Source organism: Ambystoma mexicanum, chromosome 6p (assembly GCF_040938575.1).
Source record: "Ambystoma mexicanum isolate Mex_15411 chromosome 6p, UKY_AmexF1_1, whole genome shotgun sequence".
NCBI lineage: Eukaryota > Metazoa > Chordata > Amphibia > Caudata > Ambystomatidae > Ambystoma > Ambystoma mexicanum.
The window spans coordinates 1,526,058,145-1,526,079,413 of record NC_090935.1 but is presented as its reverse complement, the minus strand read 5'-3'; the positions used below and the strand labels follow the sequence as shown (position 1 = coordinate 1,526,079,413).

Sequence of the window (21,269 nt, the reverse complement as noted above, 5' to 3'; positions counted from 1 at the left end):
GCTGCGTTTTGGATGTGTTGCAGTTTCTTCAGTAGGTATACCGAAGTAGAGGCTTTTGGCGTAGTTGACATGATGAGGGCAACGATTGTCAGTGTTTTGTGGGTGAAGGACATGAATGGTAGGATTCTTTTTTTTTGAGTGTAGGAGGAAGAAGCATTTCTTAATTATTGTGTTTACTTGGGGTTCTAATGTTAATTTGTCCATTAGGACTCCCAGGTTTTTGACTACTTTTGATGGTGTGGGCGCCGATCCCAATTCTGTCGGCCACGGGATGTAGGTGGTGTTCTCTTGGATAGAATCAGGAATTCTGTCTTTTCTGGGTTGATCTTTAGGTTGTTGGCCCTCGTCCAGTCGTAGACTCATTTGAGACTTTCTCCTAGAGTTATGTGTTTTTCTTGTGCATCTTCGATTTTGTAGATGATTTCAGTGTTGTCTGCGTAATTGTAGCTCGTAAGATTGTATTTTTTGAAGCACTTGATTAGCAGAGCCTGGTAAATGGTCCAAAGAGTTCCCAGAAATACAATTCGCCAACGGTGAACCAGTTAAAAGTCTCTTCATAGGTATGGATAGTGGTGGGTCAATTGAGGACAAAGTCAAAATCAGGCGCGTATCTTTTACCAAAATCTGGAGGACTGTCCCCAAAACTGTTCAGCACTTGGGAGCCGTTGAGGAACGATTTTAACTGAGTGGGTGCCTTCGGGTTCCGCAATAACAAGACATCCACTTTCAGATTGGCCGGTATTACCCTCATCACGCCATTAACCACAGTATTCGTACAGGTAACCCTTAAGCGTTTAAACCCTTTGTGGTTGGTTTGGGGTTTTGCCACCGGATTTTAAAAAGCTGCGATATGTGAACGAGAAATTTTTGGGGGACTCATATGGTTTACTTCAACCTGGAGATCTAGTGGCCGCATTTCCACTTCATTACTTACAGTAATTGCATTGTCTGATTGCAAAGGTTGTAATAACGGAGGAGGGAGCGGAAGCTTAATTGCAGTCAACATTTCAACATTGGATCAACTGCCTGATGCATGGAATTATTTGGGTGAAAAACGCAGATTTGCGCGCCTTTCTACCCCAAAATCCCCATACTTCAAACAGGGATTTGCAGGCAGCAAGGCGCGCAAATCTGTGTTTTTCACGCAAATAATTCCACGAATTAGGCTGATAATGTTTCCAAAGTGGCTTCGCCATACCACAATTTGCACTCCTCGGGTCGTTCTTTTCATTGCTTACGCCAGATTATCTATCCGGTGTTGCAAGCTTTCGCCTAACAACGCAGCCCTGCACTACGACGGTGATACAAATCCAATGCCTTCTTGCCACACAGAACATGCAAAGAGCAGCTGTTCCCTCGCCCCCAGCAGCCCGGCTCCTCGTATTGCACGAACTGCAGGAACTGCTAACTCTTTTCTACTCTGCGCCGCTCCGCGGATAGCAAGAGTTTCTGTAGGAAAGCTCCACCTCCACTCAAGAAGCCCTGTAGAGAGAATGCCACAAGTCAAAATCACCTGCAGGGACTGCTACTCTTCGCTACAGCAGCAATAGCAAACAGTTATCAGAATCAGTGCCATTTGTTCCAAATTTTGGCAGTTATAGAAAGTAAGGCACAGTGAGAGAAGTGATTCTCTCGGGGTTGCTTAATGTGTCCTGTGGGAAGCCAGGATTCAAACCCTAGTTTCCTGGTTTCAAACCTTATATTTTCAAACTCAGATTAGACACCCAGGGCCATCTTCAGTTTTAGAAGAATCCTTTCTGTATATTGTGATTTTCTAAGACTACCTAGTAATACCTTCCATAAATCTGACTTCAAAACAACAACTCATGACTAAATAAACAATACATAAGCAATAGCAACTAAAAAACAGGTTCACAGAAACAAAACTAACGGTTTAAGAGGAGGTTTCCTCCACTTCCACACGAAAGGTTAACTTGCAGCAAGCACAACATGTGCTCCCAACCCACCTAGGAGGATTACATTTGAATGAACTTTAGGACAAATCATACAACACTGGTCTTGTTGAAACGAATGCCATCTTGAGCGTGGAGGAGTGCCTGGCTCCAAAAGCACCTTGTAGGGACTTAAATCAGGTGGGTGACTTGGCACCCAACGGCCCCCTTCATGGCTATTCTTTAACACTTATCCCATACCTTCTTAGCAAATTTCCACTCAGAGGCACATGTCATAGGTCTTTCAGTCGATTCTGAAATTGCACTCATGCCTAGTGACTGGTAGTTCACCCATTCACTTGTTTATTTGCAGCCTTCTGCCAAGGTATTCAGCCCTTCTCAAGAACCATAGGAATGACGATTGCCCACTTGAATGACCATCCCCTGTGCCGGTCTGCTTATAGTTATGTTTGCTTTGCCCCTAAATCTAGCATCGTCTTCAGACAAAGGCCGATTGTTGGGGGCATATCCATGGTATGCACCGGTCTTACAGAATGCATCACACTATGATTAGGGAGCAAGCATTGAAATAAAGGGTTTATGAGCAGGAGCCAAAAACTCCTCCCAGATATCCATCACTCAGCAAGATATCCATCACTCAGCAAGTAGGAGTTACCTCTGGGGAGCCAGCAGCTACTATATAATGTGCTCCAAATGTAACTTTCATGTAAGATGTGAACTATAACAGTTGTCAATTCTGTATGACCCGTTATACTTAATGTGTCCTAATACACCTTCGTACACATTCCCAAGCACATACTTAATATTACATAGGTATGTTTGATGGCACCAATTGGCCTGGGGAGTCTAACGGAGCCCCTACTAGTTGTTTGTGCCATGCCAACCATGTTCTTGTAGGCTACAAGCATCGGATAAATAGCTCCAAACAATTACAAGACCTGCCCCTAAAGACTCCCCGATAAGAGTAGGTTTATGATGCATGAGGGCCAAGGCTGTCCCTGTCCCTCAGATCCAGTATGTATGTGGCCTACCAAGCGCAGTACTGGCAGACTCTATTAGGATGATGGAAGGGGAGGATTGTGCTGATGCACAAATCCATCCAGAGCAGCTGACCCAAATGGTCTTGCATACACTCATGGACGCTGCCGGCCATACAGCATCAGCTAGGCACCACATTCACATGTCAGTGCAAGACAGATATCTTGCAAAAGAATATAGTGCTCAATCGCTCATTCCAGGACCAGATGCAATTTGGGCCAACACTTCACTCCACAGTCAAGGGGTCCTGGGAGGACAGACAGTATATGCTACATCGCTCATGGTGAAATCACACACGCCATTGAAACCTTATTAGCAAGTGAAGGCTCTGGGCCTCATGTTTTCCAAAATCCTGCTGGAATACCGGCAAACTGACCTACCGTTTCCACCGCCTGATAGCCCAGAATTTCCAGGACATTACAGGTGGCAGAAGGGGAGGCAAATCCCCATTTATTGGAGTCCCATGGGACTCCATGGAGGGGATTTCCGGTATTACCCGTGGCGGCAATATCGGCAGTTTTTTGCCAGTGTGGGCCTGACTTACCAACAGGCTGGGGGTAAGTCAGTTAACCTCAGCAGCAAACTTGTAGTTTTATGGTGCACCACAAAACTTGTAATGATGCTCTTGGTGAAATACACCAGGAGCCTTGGTGGAGGATATAAATAGAACTAAAAACCTCAAGCTGCATCAAACTCGCAAGATGCAGAGTTTCAGAGACCTGCAGCCTCACTACAAGATGGGTGGTGTGGTAAAAATGCAGCAGTAATTCCGTTACTGCCCCAATACTGCACCGCCCAACTAAGAGTTTGGTGGAGAGGAGTAAGATTCACCTCCAGCTAAGAGCCGGAGGTAAATCTCCCACCTTTCTGCCAAAAGAAACTACAAAATTGCCACATGGTGGTAACGGTTATTTCCGTTTGGGGTATGTCTGCGAATTTACCCTCATCTGCCAACGTCTTGCTTCCGCTAGTGGCCTTATTGCATGAGAAAGGGATCATGCTGTCACCATACTGCTTACATCATAGGAGTAAACCTTGATAACAACTGCTCACAACCATGAACATGGTCTGCGTATCAATTTAGAAGTCTTGGAACCATCCACTGGCTTCATCAAATGCTTATTTCAGACAGATCTTGGGAAAGTGTTGCACTCCCAACAAAATCTGACAGACCTACTGACGAAGCAAGACGCCTGAGCCAGAAACTGGCTGGTGGTCCAGGGACACATGGCAACCACTATATTGCTGAGGCCACGGGCACGCTTCCATTTACAACCCCCATTACATGTTCTGGTAAATTGGGACCTAGTGGGGGAGAAACTACGAAAACCGTATTCCAGTGACTCAGCATGAGGATCTTTATTGGTGGCTCGATCAGGAACATCTAACCGGGTGGATCTGGACCATGCACTCCCTATCGTCTTTGTAATTGAGACCAGTGGGTAAAGGTGGAGAGCAACCATGGATTTGCCAACAGTTGAGCGTCAGCGGGACCAACAGCAAAGCAGGTACTCCTCCAAATGAAAGGAGCCGAGAGCAGAGCTGTTGCGATAGCCGGATTGCCTTTTCACATTCAATAGTTGGACCAGGTTGTTTGGATAGACAATACCACTGCTAAGGCAAACCTTAAACACTAGAGGTGAGTGGGGCATAAAATGCAGCTCCCCGGCGGCTGTCTGTGCAGATTGTGGCAGAGGTACATCTGTGCTTGTTGTCAACAGCATGCCACATCTGTGGGATCCACAACTGGGCAGCTAAGCAGGACATTCCCGTCAGAAGGTCTTTCAGTCAAGGAGGTACTCTACAAACTGCTCCTATTCTCCCCACTGTGCTTCTTACCGGAAGTGGCGTCAAGGAAGGGGTACAGCTAACTTCCTGTGGTTCCATGTCAGTTTTTGATTTTCCCCAGGGGATTAATATTTGGACTTGCTCTCTCAACCGTTAAGGCCCAGTGGCAGTAAAGCTGGCAGGCAGCCTACAAGATCTCTCCAGGGAGCCTTTGGACATGAGGCTACTAAGAGGGTTCAGCCTTTTGAAACCCCCCAGAAAAACATAACTGCTGCCCTTGGACCTCCCTGTGCTAGTGAGGACATTACCATAACCCAACAAGGATAAGTACTTGCCCCCTATTTATTTAATCTTTATCTGCTTGATGTATGTTTTTCTATGAAACGGTAACGTACATTACTCATGGCTTTCATTTGCACTCACCACTACCCACTGGCTACCAATACTTGGCAAGGAAGAAATGGTGTTAAAATGTCTTATAAAAGATACGAAAGGCCAAACCAAGTAACCTCCCTTCCCGCTTCAAGTCAGGAAGCATATGGTGGCTAGTGACTCCCTATGGACCAGAATAATAATAGTATTGCTTCGCTGTTAAGAGTGATATAGATTCTTGAATGCATTTTTGATATGTTGGAGACACTGATCAATTGATTATATTATCTTTTACTAGAAATTTCTGTTTAGAATATTTTAATTTTGCGACGTTCTTATGATTTATAGTGCATGTGCTCACTGATTTACTTGTGTACGGTTTCTTTTGTAAACCAATCACAATTGAACAAATAAATAAAAAGAGCATGCCAAGGAATGCCCAGTCAGGTGTCAGCAATGGCATTACTCAACTCCCAATCGCGAACAAAGGAGACGCCCTGCCCCCTCTAAGATTTTCAGGCATAGCTCCCAACTATTGGTCTAGCAAAATGAACCAACACAAGGATGATGATATATATATCTCAAACTGAACACATTAAACTGCATCCAGGCACAGATTAGCTATTGCACTGATAAAGCAAGTTTAAAAGCTGGACAGCAACTAGGATATATGGAAGGAGCAGGCAGGGGGAATTAGCCAGTTAAGTTAGTAAAGTGCTCATTCTTGATCTGTCGTTTGGAAAGCACGTCTCGGCATATCTACACACGAAGCCGTGTACAGAGGAATGAATGCCAGTAAAAAGCACTATGCACGACACAGATTTTTTTAAACTATATCGTCTTTCTAAAAGATGAGCGAGCTAGCTGAGGCTCAGACCAACTGGCTGGCTCGAGCTAGACGTCAATGTAGGCCCTTGAAAACATGCCGAGTCTCATCTGTCCACACACAAAAAGTTCAGAAAAACCATGCCTGGGTGGATGCATTGAGGGTAGAGTCTTCCTGCCGCCCGTCTCTCCCTCAGCACAAGACTCCGCCTCGGCAATGTTCGAAGCCCTCTGGGTAATCACGAACAAGAATGCAGTCCCCAAGAGCAGGGGTTGACAGGGCCTCGCAAATAACTTTACACATCTTAACGTGATCAACTTCACATTTTGCACACCGACCTTGTGATCATTGCAAAAAAGCACTGGATGGGCCATTTGTACCCGAAAGCACATGGCTCCAGTTAATTGTATGGCTTATTCCAAGGAAATTAAACTGCTAGTATATTTCTATTATAGCTACTGGTCTGACGCAAACAAACCAAAATGAGTTTGCTTTTTGAAGAATATATATTTTTCTTTTTTCATCACAACGGCAATCTGCACGCGTGCATCAAACAATCACCACATGCAAGTGATCTGGTCAGTTTTTGTTTTTTGCTGTTGTGTGCTTTATTGTAAAGTCCAGTAGATCTTATAGACTGGCATTACTTTGCATGTTGGCACTTGTAGTCTTCGATTGCAGATGGAGAAGACAAAGCTACAATCATGCTTGTTTTGCTCAACATGAGGATGTACACTTGTGTATAGGTGCATTATAAATGCCATATCATATATGTTTGTCATATTGGTGTATATAGTGGCATTTGTGAACTTCTCAATTCATAGCAGCAATAATCGTATTTTAGCTCTTTAAAAACATGCATTAACACCCATCTGTAGTAACAAGAGCTGAAAGAATATGTGATAACGTTTCCCATGTGCAGACGGGCATGGGCGTAATTTTAGAGGGCGGGGTGTTTGTCCCCCCAACTTTCATGGCACACCATTTTGTCCCCATTCATTTGGCTGGGGCACCTTTTCTCCAGATGTCATGTCCCCCCCCAACATTTTCAGCAAAGTTACTCCACTGCAGACGGGTCTCCAATTCCAGCTTCACCTCGTAACAAGAATGGAATTCTGGCCAGATGGTTTTATGTCCTTGTGCCTTAACTGACAAAATTGTGATGACATATTTTGGGTTGTGGGGTCTGGGGAGGCAGCGAGAGTCAGGAATTTGTTGTTTGCATTTTAGCAGCTATAGGGCAGGATTACAGGCATGAGCCTGGTGTGTGGGGGCTTGGGATGCAAGAAGCCAGATATGGGTTTTATGCTATGGAGAGTAGAAATGCAGGCTGCCAGTTACGATATTTGCCTATACAGCTTGTGTTTTGCTTTTTGAACCAAGCCAGATCCTTGGCTCACCTCGATCCATGAATGTTCAAATCCCATACCTATACTTGGTAGCTCTTGTTTTATACTGTATTAAGTCCTCTAAAAATGTGGGCGTACTGGCACTATGGGAAAGCAAGCAATATAGCTAAATGCCCCACCTACGTGTCCAGATGTGCAACTTACCTATCACAGGCCTGAAATGTTCCCCGAGTCGGCTCAAAGCCCTGGTGTTGAATGCACAGGCAGAGACAAGTGGTCAGATACCAATGCCATAACATGTAATACATGTACATGGCAACATCATGGCAGATGGTGGCACTATCGGGTCATAAGGTGCAACAGCTGGCAAATTGTGGAAGTGCCAGGCAAACCATCTGACAGAAACAATGTACTTAGGGCTGCTACTGGGATTTCTAGAAAGGACCATATCTCTGAGACCAGGAAACAGGTTCACTGGCCTCCCGTTAAAGAGAGGATCATCTTTAAGACCCTTGCCCTTACGCACAAATGTGTCCATAATCGGGCACCCCTGTACCTGGCTCAAAGAATAGCCAAACTGTTCTCTGCTAAACCCATCAGAACGGCCTACACCAATTGAATTGCTATCCTTAAGACACGTAGAATTTGAATAGGAGGCACTAGCTTCCCCACCATGACAGTGACCCATTGGAACTCTCTACCCCATCACATCAGGAGGATTGACTTACACCTAGCCTTTCGTAAAGCGATGAAAACCATGCTATTCATATAACATAGCAAGTAATGCACTCGCTGATGTTACATTACGAGACTTTAAATCTGTAACCACCTAAGTATGTATGTTACCGTATTAAGTGTTAGGTTAATCGCATTTGTATCTATTAACAATACTTTCCCTCATTAAATCTCTGTGCATGTTTCCCAATGAATTCCTTATGTCAAAATGCCTGCTTGTTAGGGAGAATTCTCAAAAATGTGCTAATTCCCCTTCACCTTAGAGACCCCCCCCCCCCCCCATCAACTTTGCTGGATTTTGAGGACTTTATTTTTTTGTACCTGGAGAGAGAGAGTGAGCCTTTTTTCCCAACTCTCTCATGTATTTTGATGTGTGTTTTACTGGTGTTCTTTGATTATGGAGTTTTAGACAACTCCATAGGCATCATCTTTTCATGTGTGTCACACAGCACCCTCAGTGCAGTGACACAGGGAAACCTTTTCAGGCTTTCCCAAGGTTGAAATAACTTCTCTGTGATAAACTACTTTTCCCCAAAGTAAAGTGAAATTTACTTTACTAGTCTTTTTAAATTCCTAGACCCAGCCCACCCATCTTACAATAGAGTGCTGGAGGAGTTAATTAGTTTCCCCTAGTATTTGTATTTGACTGCTAGATACTCATGTAGCAGTCAAATGCTACCCTTTCCTCTCAAAATGGCTGGTGGCAGTGGTTTTACAACGAACTACCATGATTTTTACCGACCGTGAACACCGGTAGCGTTAAATCGCAGGAGCCATGTTTTTCAAGATGCGTCTGAGCCCCCCTTTGTTTAAACAGGTCCCAGTCTTCTTTTTTCGCCATTTCTTTTTGGGAAGGTCCTTCTAGTTTGTCTCTGCGCGCCAAACCAGGTTTGGTCCCTTTGTTTCATCGCCTTTGGTGGGCTTCAGGACTGAAGACTGCCTCTGGCGTTAGAGTGTCTGGGGTGGGCAGGAAGTGAGGGAGGTGCCCGAAACTCCCTGTGCTTAGTCTCCTAGGTGACCCAAATTCACTCTGGCGTGATCGGCTTGCTGACTGTCCGGCAAGGACAGCCACCCTGCTGGGTGATTGGCAGCTAGGCTGGAATGAATGGGAGGAAACTGGATACAAAGGTGAGTCTCTTGGCTTGGAATGCAGAGTCGAACACTGGAACGAAAGTACCGAAGAGGAGCTTGAAGAGGATGGCAACTCCTAGACCGTTGGTTTGCCCGGTGAAACCCTGCTGCAGGTTCGAATCGCTAAATTCATCTCGACAGAGAAACCCTGCAAGGACGACTTCCCTTTGAGTTGGTGGGACCAATCAACTCAACCCGTATGCCACCTGGATACCATTCTCAGAGCTGGTTGTATTTTCCCCTAGAGTGCTCCAGGAAACCGAATAATCAGGGAGAGGGACACCAGTTTGTGTGCTTTACTGCAGCTACTGGAATTGAATATTTGCCAAGTGCCAGCTTTGACCAGTCCCAGTGCAGGAGTCCCCCGACATCCTCCCTCTTGTCCTCACAACGGAGGCTCAGGAACAGCGAGATCTGCAGGAACAGAAGTCTTCAGCTGCATCTTTTTGCTCATTGCAAGGTACTGTGAAAACCCGACCGAGAGAACTTACCTCTCACTGCGAAAGTGCTTGGAACTTTGACCCAACATATGATTCTTTCTTTTACGAACTACTTCTGAGAACTTTGGAAAATACTTTTCAGTTTAGCTCCAAGAACTGCTTTATCCTATACAAGACTTTGGCCTAACCTGTAGCATTGAATTGACTCCTCTGGTGAACTCAGTATTTGCACTGTCTAAGAGTAAATGTAATCTTTTTTATTAAACTATGCCTTTTTGCTCCCATTTCAAAATACTCTAAATGCCATTTTGCTCCTCCTTCAAAGTAGTTTACATGCCTCAGAACCGTACAGTGTAAAGTACTGAAGAATATGTGTGATATAGATTGACTCCTTCTAGTGAATGTTTTATAACTGACTGTGAAATAAATTAATAAGTGTTTTACCAAGAAACCTTGAGTGTAAGTTTATTTGAAAACGTGCGATTGTAGACCTCTGTGTAACAGCATTACAGCGCATTCCCTCGAGATAAGCCTGGCTGTTCAGCTCTGCTAACAAAAACTGTAGTACAGATTTATACCAAAGGTTGGTTTTGCTTACACCTGTAGTCATAGTTATGTGTAGTGGTCCCAAAGGGTACTGCATACAAACTCTGCCTAACACTGCTCTATGTAACCCTGAGCAATAACCTTGAACCAAGCAGTCTTAATTCTATGGCAAGACAGGAGGCTCCTATTATGCATTACAATCTTTACTCTGACATCACAGCAGCAAAGAAGAAAAAAACTTTTGTAATAAAACTTTCTGAACAAAGAACTCATCAAAGTTCCAATAGTGCAATGTAAAACATCCCAATCCAAAATGGAGGACAGGTCATGCCCTAAGTGTAACCTATGGGTTTAGAGCCAGTCCCATAAAAGTCCCTTTCTCTAACACCAACTCCTCTTTCTTTGCTGCTGACGCCACCGCTAAGTCACTCCTCCTAGTTCTTGCCTTAGTGTTTGATTGGATCTCGAGGATGCTTACCTAGTAGTCCCTGTGTTCTCTCCACACCAAGAGTTTCTCCAGTTTCAGTGGGGAAGTCGGGTTTGGCAGTTTGCCTCCCTCCCGTTTGGCCTGTCATCAGCCCCATGGTGCTTCACCAAGTTGATGAAGCCGGTGAGGGCTCTTCTCAGGTCCAAGGGGATTCAAATCATTATATATCTCGACGACATGCTCCTGCTAGCCCAGAACCCTCTCAATCTGCGCTCTCATCTGGAATTCACAGTGACTCTTCTTCAGAGCCTGGGTTTTGTGTAAATGTCAAAAAGTCCATATTGAAGCCTACACAATGTATCCAGTTTCTGCCCTTCAATATAGATCCAAAGCGTTGCATCCTTCTCCTCCCCGACAGCAGGTTGGCCAAGATAAGGAAAGAGATTTGGCTTATCCTCAAGAAGGACAACATTTCTCTCAGGCTGTTGGCCAGAATAGTTGGTATGTTAGCATCCATCCAAGCTATCTTCCCAGCCCCCCTACACTACAGAGCGTTACAGCATCTGAAGGCACGACATCTGCACAGATGTCTATCTTACTCTGCTGTCCCCAGAAGCCAGGTTGGAGCTCCTTTAGTGGCTCGGGCACATGGATGCCTGGAATGGGAAAGCAATTTTTGGTCCCTCTCCGGATGTCGTTCTGGAATCGATGCCAGCAGAGCGGGCTGGGGAGCCAGACCGGGTCAGATTTCCACAGGGGAAAAAAGGTCCGAAAGGGAGAAAGAGCTCCATATCAACTGTCTGGAATTGTTAGCGGGGTCCTTTGCAGTCTGAAGTTTTCTCAAGGATCAGGGGAATTGCTGTGTCCTCCTCCGCATGGACAATGTCCCGGCAGTGAGATATGTCAATCATTTGGGAGGGACCAGGTCCAAGATCCTAGCGGATCTGTCAAGGGAATTTTGGCATTTTTGCCTCGACTGCAATATTGTGTTGAAGGCAGAATACCTTCCGGGGATCAGCAACGAGGTGGCGGATATGGAACTCCATACACCTTCAGGGCAGAAGCGACTGGATATTAGACAAGGGCCTCTTTGCCAAGATAGAATCTCTTTGGGGTCCGTTTGTAGTGAATCTGTTGCCTCGAGGATAAACTGTCAGGTTCCCAGGTTCTACAGTGGAGACCAGATCCTGGCGTTCTAGCTACCAATGCGTTCCTACAGGATTGGGCGGGTCAGAGGTTGTAGGCCTTCCCTCCTTTCGCAATTTATAGCCAGGGTATTGGTTCAGGTTTGCAGGCAAGAAGCCACGCTAGTGATACTAACCCCCTTTTGGCCTTCTCAAATTTGGTTCCCAGCTCTTCTAGAGTTGTCGGTGGACCTTCCTCGTCTTCTTCCCCTTCATCCCCAATTGCTGATAGGCCCGGGTGGGCTCCCGCAGGAGCTGGTCCTTCAGGGGCACCTCTCCCTTATGGCTTGGAAGATTTCAGCTCTTCCTGGTGCTTCCGAGGGCTTTCGCAGGACTCTGTGTCAGTCACAGGGGCTCTTGGGCCCCCTCTACCAAGCTGGGATACTCTTCAGCATGGAACCGCTGGGTTCTGCCCCTCCTGTAGAGGTGGTTAATTTTCTGGAGTATTTATTTAAAGAGGGCAAAGCCTATAGAAGCATTAATGGCTTCCGATCTGCTATTTCAGCGGGGCACCTTTTGGTAAAAGGGGAACCTGTAGGTAGGCATTTTTTAGTGCAAAGGGCCCTTAAATCTATTCGTATTAAGGTTCCTCTGAAGCCGAAGTATTCAGTTCTTTGGGATGTTAATATGGTTTTAGATCTCTTCCGATCCTGGCTGCCTAATGAGGATCTGTCCTTTCAACAGTTATTTTCCAAGCTAGCAATGTTATTGTGCCTGGTATCTATTAAGAGTGATATCAGAGCTTTAGATGTGGACAATAGAATGTTTACCCCTCAAGGGGTTACCTTTTTTGTTTCACGGAGGACTAAATGTATGACTTCCTCAATATCCTATCCAGCCTTCCCAGAGGACTGCAAATTGTGTGTTATCGCATGTTTGAAATGTTTTGAATTAAAAACTGAAAGTCTGAGACCTCAGAATACCTCTCAGCTGCTGATTTCCTATAGAAAGCACCATAAGCCAGTATCCCCTTCCACTTTAGCCAGATGGATTAAGTGGGTCATGCAGGCGGCGGGGGTTGACATTTCCTCATTTGGTCCCCATTCGGTTAGGGGTGCTATGGCCTCTAAAGACGCTTTCCTGGGCGGCAGCCTGGAACAGATTCTTAAAGCAGCGATTGGTCAACAGAGTCAACTTTCAAAACGTTTTATCATAAACGCGTTGCTCATGTGGCTGTTGATGTTCTGCAAGGGCTTTGAACTTGCATAATAGGAGCCTCCTGTCTTGCCATAGAATACCTAATCCCCCACACTAGCGTGAGATGGGGGTTTAGATTATATTAAAGACAAGGAGGCGAATATTATCCGACCCGCCCACCCTTACTTGTTGTTTTGGTTATTTCAGCTTTCGGGTGAGAGGTCCTGGTTGAAAGGAGATCGGTTCAAGTTCGGGTTGCGGGAGAGTTCAAGTTTCGCCTGTTTTCAGTTGGATCATACTCCTCGTGCTACGCGGATAGTTTCTACAGTGGACGTCCGAGGAAGAACAGCATCAGAAAGAGGAGTTGGTGTTAGAGAAAGGGACATTTATGGGACTGGCTCTAAGCCCATTGGTTACACTTAGGCATGACCTGTCCTCCATTGTGGATTGGGATGTTTTACATTGCACTATTGGAACTGTGATGAGTTCTTTGTTCAGAAAGTTTTATCACAAAAGTTTTTTCTTCTTTGCTGCTGTGATGTCAGAGTAAAGATTGTAATGCATAATATTCGCCTCCTTGTCTTTAATAGAATCTAAACCCCCATCTCACGCCAGTGTGGGGGATTAGGTATTGTAACCAATCTTATGCAACAGCCCCTTGATGCCTCTGGGCTGTAGTGTGCTTCACAAATTTAAATAAATATAAAAGAATCTTGGCACGGCTAATGCTTGGTTATGGTTCTCTGCAACTTTACTGTCGCACCATGTACATGAAGTGCTGGAATACATTTTTTTTAAGTGTACTTTCATTTATGATTAGGATGTAAAATGGACAATTTGAAAGTTCATTCCACAAGACAAATATGTTCCACTTATGCCCACCGTCTCAACCCTCCCAGATTTAGTCGTTAAGGCATGTTGGGCCAGCTTCCCGATCACCAACACCAAGCTCTGGAATTCCACGCCACCCACCAGGGCGATCTAAACAATCATACTGTACCTTCAGAAAACACGGCTGTTTATCTTCTATAGGGCCATTGCCGTTTGACCAATATTGACTTCCTCCACAAACTCTGCCCCTGTAACCAGCGCATCGATGCCTTCGGCTTTAGCGTGGTTCTATAATGTAAAATAATATATATATATATATATATATATATATTTTTTTTTTTTTTTTAAACGCACGTGCCCGTGCATCGCCTCCCTCCCCCAAACCACTACCCGCTAGGAAGGCGATGGGCACCATTGCGTTTCGCTTGCTCACATTCGCAACAATGTCATGCCCCAGTGGTGAAAAGGTGTGAACTACATGTTTCATCAACGAAGGGACGACGAAGTTTGCCATCCACAGAAACACGGGCGGGCAAAGCAGTCCTTCGACATGGGCCATGTAGAACAGAACGTGTCACGGCGGGGGGCTGGGCTACACGAGCCCTGTGGGCAGCAGTTCCTTCCTCGTCGAAACCTGACATCTGTGACGCCGCCATGTCTTCTCGTGTTCAACAACGCACAGACACCATCGACACTTTAACCTCGTTTACAGGCAAGCGCAGAGACGCCGCGGTGCATTTGTCAGCGACTGATGGGGGAAGAGGCCCCCGCCCTTACAGGAAAACATTGAGCGGATTAGCGACCCATCCCCAAATCGGTGGTGAGCACACCTGAGCCGGATTGGGGGAGGAGGTAGAACTACGCAGTGACAGCCCAGGCGCGGAGGAAGACTGTAACGCCGGTAGAAGATGGAGGCTCAATATGGCGGCTTGAGATAAGGGGAGGGGAACGCGGTAGAGGCAAAATGAACGGGAAGACACCCCCATCCGCGTTCATTGCGAATGGCGACATATGCCATAGTCCAGGCACGTTTGTCCTTTACCGCGCCACACCCGATCAGCAATAACGACTTAAACCGGGGTCGTTGTATAGATAGCAAAGTTGTGTGCTATGGCCACCCTGAACTCCCAACAGTTCGTTGTGAAAACCATTCGGCGTCCTCTTGGAGAACACTCCCGATTAGGGGGCGGGGGTCTCTGCCCTCGTACTGTGTATGGGGGAGGGAGGGTTGTACCGTTTTAGCGCCACAATTCCGTATTCTATTAATCCAACTCTGATTGAAAAGGTCTGCGATTTTCCCTGATGGGCTGTCCCTTTTAAATGTGAATCCTGTTCACTGGGTTTCCTAATTTAAAGGGGGCAAAAGAACCGACGTTTGGGAGAGGTGGACTTCCTGACAGTCATAAAAGCAACTTTTTTTCCAACGTGCGTCTGAGGTCACATAAATCCTAAGGGCAAGTGGCCTTGGGCCCCTAAAGTTGATCATTTTGCCGTCGGACAACGTTAAGTTTCCCCGTCACTGCGACGGCTGCCGAAGACAGCTCGTGTTCTGACAAGGATGAGTTTTCTAAAGCACACTCCAAATAACTGCTGCCTAAACAGCAAAATGCAGCTGTTGTCACAGAGCTCGTTAAAAATGTGTTTTCGGGGTTCGTTTACAAGCCGCAAACATGGCTACCAGCTATACGGCAACCCAGAGCGTCCGGTTACCCCTCTGCCAGAGACGAATTGAACTTCCAGAATGTATCTCCGCTTTCTTTCACTATCGCATGTAACCCCCACTGCAGGCACATCATCAGTTAAACCAATGCAAGTCCTTGATCCACCGCGGAGTATGTCACGCACCCACCGTACTTAAATGGATTATTTCGCGTATATACCACATCGCCCCCTTATCTCTTGTGCTCCGTCCCCTCCCGGGGACTTTGTAAACAAACTAATAAACGTCAGCACAGCGCCCAAAAAAATCAAAACATTCAAATCCACGTGTGCTACCCTGAATTATGTTCTGGCGCAAAAGCATCGTACATCAATTTCCAATTCACAAAACCAGGATCACACATGTCAAAATGTGCTTACCTCAGACGGCGTCCTGTTTCTCAGCTCTAAGTGAATTCTCTTTTTCATGTCCATTTTTCTTCTTTCTGTACTTCCCCCTTACAGAAAGTTGTACAGCCGCAGACTATCGGAGAGGGCTGTGGAGAGCGCTGACTGCGCTGGGATTTAATGGAGACGAAATTGGGCTGGCTTGGTTCAATGGGTCTGCGGAGGGGCAGCTCGGTCTCAACGGCAAGTTACTCTTTCAAGAGAGAGGAGGGAAAAACATACACTGCAACAGAAGGGAAAGATATCCGCTCATGTCCCTGCCCCCTGCAGGCCACCGACAGCACTGCAGCTTGCCGTGCTCCCTCCTTTGAAACCAGGGCTTTTCCATTTCTCTTAAACCAGGACTGCCTTCATTTTGTTCATACTAAGGGTACAGCAGGATTGCAAAAGGTCCGAGATGGTGCTGGACGTCTACAGTATGGCTCCTTTCATTCCGCGGCGTCCCTATGATTTTCAAAAACAACCTAGAACAACGAATGCTTTGCCTGTTCTCCAGAGCGACTTTCATTCAAAATATGGCGAGCTGTGCTAGCCTGCCTCCGCTATTATACAAAGAGTCTCGAACTTGAAACATGCGGACTATAGAAACATCTGCATTCCGGCGACTTGGTAGGGTTTTTTTTCAAGGAAAAACATGATTAATCTTATGTTGGTCAATACAAGATGCGGTGGAAATTTAATGTGACAATATCTTTTAGGGTTATTCCATCAAGGAAATCATAGGGACATTTTTGGGAAATTGACCGCACCTCAAGGACATCGTAGTGACTTTTATAGCAAATACAACTTTTTAAAGCACACAGGGTCGGTAACATTGGTTACAACCTGATAGGATTTAAATACAATTAAAGAAAAGGCTATATATAGGTTTTATGAAAATATTCAGTGAAACTATACTTTAAAGCAAATTCAGATTTTCAACATCATTCGTTCCAGAAAGTTATAATTCTGTTAAAGACACAGAGGCAAAGGATTATGCTTCTCTTTCAAATTTACTATTGAAGCAGCAAGAAAAAACCTATGATGAGATAACAAAAGATCAAAAACGACCAGTGGCGATATTGTCTGTGGTCGTCCCAATATTATTGGTCTCTTAACTGATTACGTGAATAAGTCCAGTCCATAGCCATGACCTCACTGAACATCCTCCTTCACTTGCTCTTTCTTTGCTTGATCGAAATTGCTGTTAATCCCTTTGCCTGGTTGGTGTCGTCCATCAATTCCCCGATTGCTTGGTAGTCCACCACCGTACCTAGTATGACAAAATATTCAGTTAATGTAAGCCGAAATAGGGCGGGACAAGCGTATGTTGCCGACCTTTCAGAATGTATACCTTTTGTGTTTATATATATATTTTATACATTTATATCACTTATCATCAATACCTACATTTGCAGTTATATACCTTTTTATAACAGTTTAATACCATGTTCAACATTCCTCATTGATTATACGATTGATAGGGTGAGATAATCCTTCACCTCCATGTCTTTAATAGAATTATGACTTTCTGCAACAAATGTGTTAAAAATCTGAATTGTATGTCAACACAGAGGCTCGGATTATGCTTGTTCAAAGCTTACTGACCACTAACATGCCATATAAAATAAAATGTCTTAAAAGTCGAGCCAGTCTGCCAATCTCATGATGTCTTCTATTCTGGCTTCTAAAGGCTCTGGTGGCTATCACTTGCTTCACTGAATGAGCACTGTACCTCATTATGTCGATGCCTGCTTGTAACATCAGCCAATAACGGTACTGAAATTTGCGGTACCGTTATTAGCTACTTCCCTATTCCCATTGAGCCCTATGGGGGCTCAAATGGGAATGGGGAATGGTTTGGTGAATGGGGACTTACCGGTCCCGCCAAGGTCGGACTGGGCCAATAAGTCCCCCTTTCACCAAACCGGAGTTGGTACCGGTATGGGAGGCAGTTATGGCGCAAATAGCGCCAAGACTACCGCCATGCTCGGAATGAGGGCCATTGAGTCTTATCCCCTGAACCCTGACGTGGGTCACCACTGGTTTCATTATTTTGGTAAAACACCATGGTGCGGATGCCAGACCAAAGGGTAGGCATCAAAACTCCCATGTTGATTCTCCACAGATAAATCTTAGGAATTTGCGGTATTCTGCCGCTATGGGCACTGTCAGATATGCATCTTTTAGATCTATTCTGTCGAGCCAGTCGCCTTGAATCAATGTGTCCCTTAGGAGGTGAATCCCTTCCATTTTGAAGTGTACGTATACTACAAAATCGTTCAAACCCTTCAGATTTGTGTTTGGTCTCACGTTGTGTTTCCCCTTCACTAGGAACATATTGCTTATGAACCCTACAGAGGAGTCAGTTACCAGTCTTATATCATTTTTGCTTTCCAGCCCTCTCAGGTCTTCCTCTAACAACTGCATGTCTTCTTTGATTACACATAAACCCCTTGGGGGATTTCTCTGGTGTGGTATCATATGGAAACCCTGTACCATCTATAGAACCCAGGTATCTCCAGATATAACTTACCAGTTTTCTACATGCTCTGCTAGTCTCCCCCCTACTTCTGGGGTATTTAAGCGCAGGTTGCTTGCTCTCACCTGTGGAATTCTGTTGACGATCTCCATGTTGCCAGCCTCTGCCTCTGGAGGGGAAGTAGGGGGTCTGTCTACGGTCTTCTTGGTCTCTCAAATGTGTCCTATCATTGTTGGTAGGAGGAGAGATAGGTAGAAGTCATTCATAACAACTTTTCATATCTGGTGACAGGTCCCTCTTATCTCCCATTTTCACACCCACTGTCTCCCTGTCACTTTCTCCACTTTCATCCTCGAGTATGAGATCAAAACTCACTCCCTTAATTGGCTCCCTTACATATGTTCTACTTATCTCTAGCAACACATCTCTACCCCTGGTCTCTGGGGTTATTGTCCCAATCCCTTCTCCCCATATCTCTGGCGGTTTATAGTGATAATACCGAAATACAAAATCTCGAAAAAAAAAATCTCGAGTTCAAAATCTCGAAAAAAAAAATCTCGAATTTTTTTTTAATACGTTTTTATCTCGAAATGGGGGGGTTCCCCCAACCCCCCTTTTTTCTATTTTTTTTTATTTTAACCCTTTTTTTTTACTTACCTGACCCCAAAAACACATATAACTAAATAAATAAATAAATAATTCGAGATTTTTGTTTTTCGAGATTTTGGATTCGATATTTTTGCAGTTCGAGATTTTGTTTTCGGTTTTTTGACTGACCACCATCTCTGGCATCATACCTCTGCTCATCTTTTGGCTCATGCCCTTCCTTATTTTTTCAATTTCTTCCTTTTCTCTTGTCATTCTACTGGTCTTCTCATTTAGCCTCTTTACATACTCATCCCTTTCTCCTACCTCCCTCTTCCTTCTTTGTCTTTCCCGTTCCTCTCTCTCCACCTTCTCTGCTGCTTCACTCTGTTACCTCTCTTTCCCCCTTGTGCATTTTGCTATATCTCTTCCTGTATCTCCCTCCTGATTTCCTCCCTCACTGCTTCCTTCATTTCTTCATACTCTACTACCTTCACATAACTATTTTCAGTGCCTTTCCCATCAAGTTTTAACAATAATTTTCCTCCTACCCATTTTTCTGGTTTTATCATGGTCTCTCCACTATCCCCATTACCTATGGGTACACTTCTTGTCCCGTGGTCCTCTATCTGTTTGACTCTCACTCTCAGGAGCTCTACCTTGGCTCGTCTTAACTGCTTTTCTAAGCTATGTTGCCCTCTATATTCTTCCCCATGACTTAACTGTGACTCTGAGCTGTGCCATGCTTCTTTCTCTATTTGCACTAATGGCGCCTTTCTTTTTATCACTTTCCCCCTTTTCCTATTTTCATTACTTTCCTCATCAGGGGATTCATACCTGGGATTACTATACCCTACAGCTGCAGCCTGCACCGGGTATATTCCTGGGATGGTGGAACCTGGTGTGCTCTCCTCATATGGAGGCGGTACTGTGAATTGTGTATGGCTACCTGCCTCAGCTAGTGGTGGCAGAGCTGTTGGCTGTATCTAAGCCCTTTCCTCAGAGGGAGGAGGCGGCAGCGCTGTTGGCTGCTCGCGCTCCCCCTGACACATATTAAGCTTCCATTCCTTCCTAGGTTCTAATACCCTTAGCCTGTTCGCAAGCTTCCTGCCCTTGTGTATGGCATGTAAGTATGTGCACAATTATTGGAGTACATTTTGAATACACGATGCAAAATAGTGGTTAGCTTACCGAAAATTTTGAAGCAGAAATCGTTTTTGACAATTTTCTCACACTTTTCCAAATCCTACCTCTGGATCACAACAACAAAATCCGCTGACAATCTAAATGTTCATACTTACCCCATCAACCTCTATCAGACAATACTATCTGCTACTCTCCCAACACACAAAAGAAAAATCCCCTCTAAAGGACCTGCCTCACAATACAATGCCGGCAAACAACAATGTAATCAACAAAACCACAAGTTAACACAATAAAATACAGCTGTCTTCCGGTTCCCCCTTGGATATCCTTATCTCTCTGTCTCTTTAATTCTACCTGCAAAAGAAGGTTGGGCCCTCGGTGGTCCTACTGCCCAATCTTCCAGGACCTTGTTTTGAGCTATCCTCAATCAACTTCAGTTTCCTTAATATCATACAATAAACCCCCCAATTGTTACAATGCACCTAGCACACTCACGTTTTTTTAATGGACCGTTGAGGGTTGTGGGTTTACGGGGCACCCTCACTGACCAGCTTCTCCTGTTGCTTCCAGTGGGCCGTGGAAGACCAGGCAGAGTTCTAATCCAAAGTCAGACTTGCTGTGCTTCCTGTTGAGTTGTGCACAAAAGAAAATCTGCTCCCCTGACCGATCCGCTGCTCAAAAGGAGGGTGGTAGGGCACCACAAAAAATCTGCAGCCCTCAACCGGACTCTGCTACCAGATGAAACCAGAGGTCAAAAGGCAAATAACCCTCTTACTAGTATTTGTCAAAAAAGAGACAGCACAAAGTGATTGTGGTACGCCAAATGCAAGGTAACCAGTTTATTGCAATAGACTGGGGAAAAAGGAAGATAAAAGCTAAGCTCTCACTCCAACATTCTCCAAATTTTTAACAGAAAACAGGAGTATATATAGTACAAATTAGTCATTGTAATGTCACAGTTATGAAAACCTATCGCTCCTGGTAATTGGCTCCCTGTCACAACTTTAAAATCAAGGGATAACGGTACACTCACCAGGGATGAATATGAGCCCTCTGGATGGAGAATCGGTACCTTACTTGCTTACTTGTGAAGAACAACCTGGGCTCTAGAATCTTCTGGGTTTCTTAGTCAAAAGAAAGACCTTCCCAATGATACACCTCACTAGCTACTGATAGTAAGAAAAGCTAGAGGAATAAACCATTTGGAAGGGCGAGGAGTATGCGACCACAGGAATCACCAGGCTGGAATAGAGA

General features: G+C 45.0%; 1 protein-coding gene across 1 annotated transcript in view; it reads right to left on the bottom strand.

Annotated features, from left to right (window-relative positions):
* ANP32B (acidic nuclear phosphoprotein 32 family member B) overlaps positions 1–16,048 on the bottom strand; it is a 290,508-nt gene extending 274,460 nt beyond the window's left edge. The window contains exon 1 of the mRNA XM_069626392.1: positions 15,797–16,048. Within this exon, the coding sequence (XP_069482493.1) occupies positions 15,797–15,850 (54 nt within the window). The 5' untranslated portion in view covers positions 15,851–16,048. The remainder of the gene's footprint in view (positions 1–15,796) is intronic.
* Between the last annotated feature and the right edge of the window lie 5,221 nt (positions 16,049–21,269).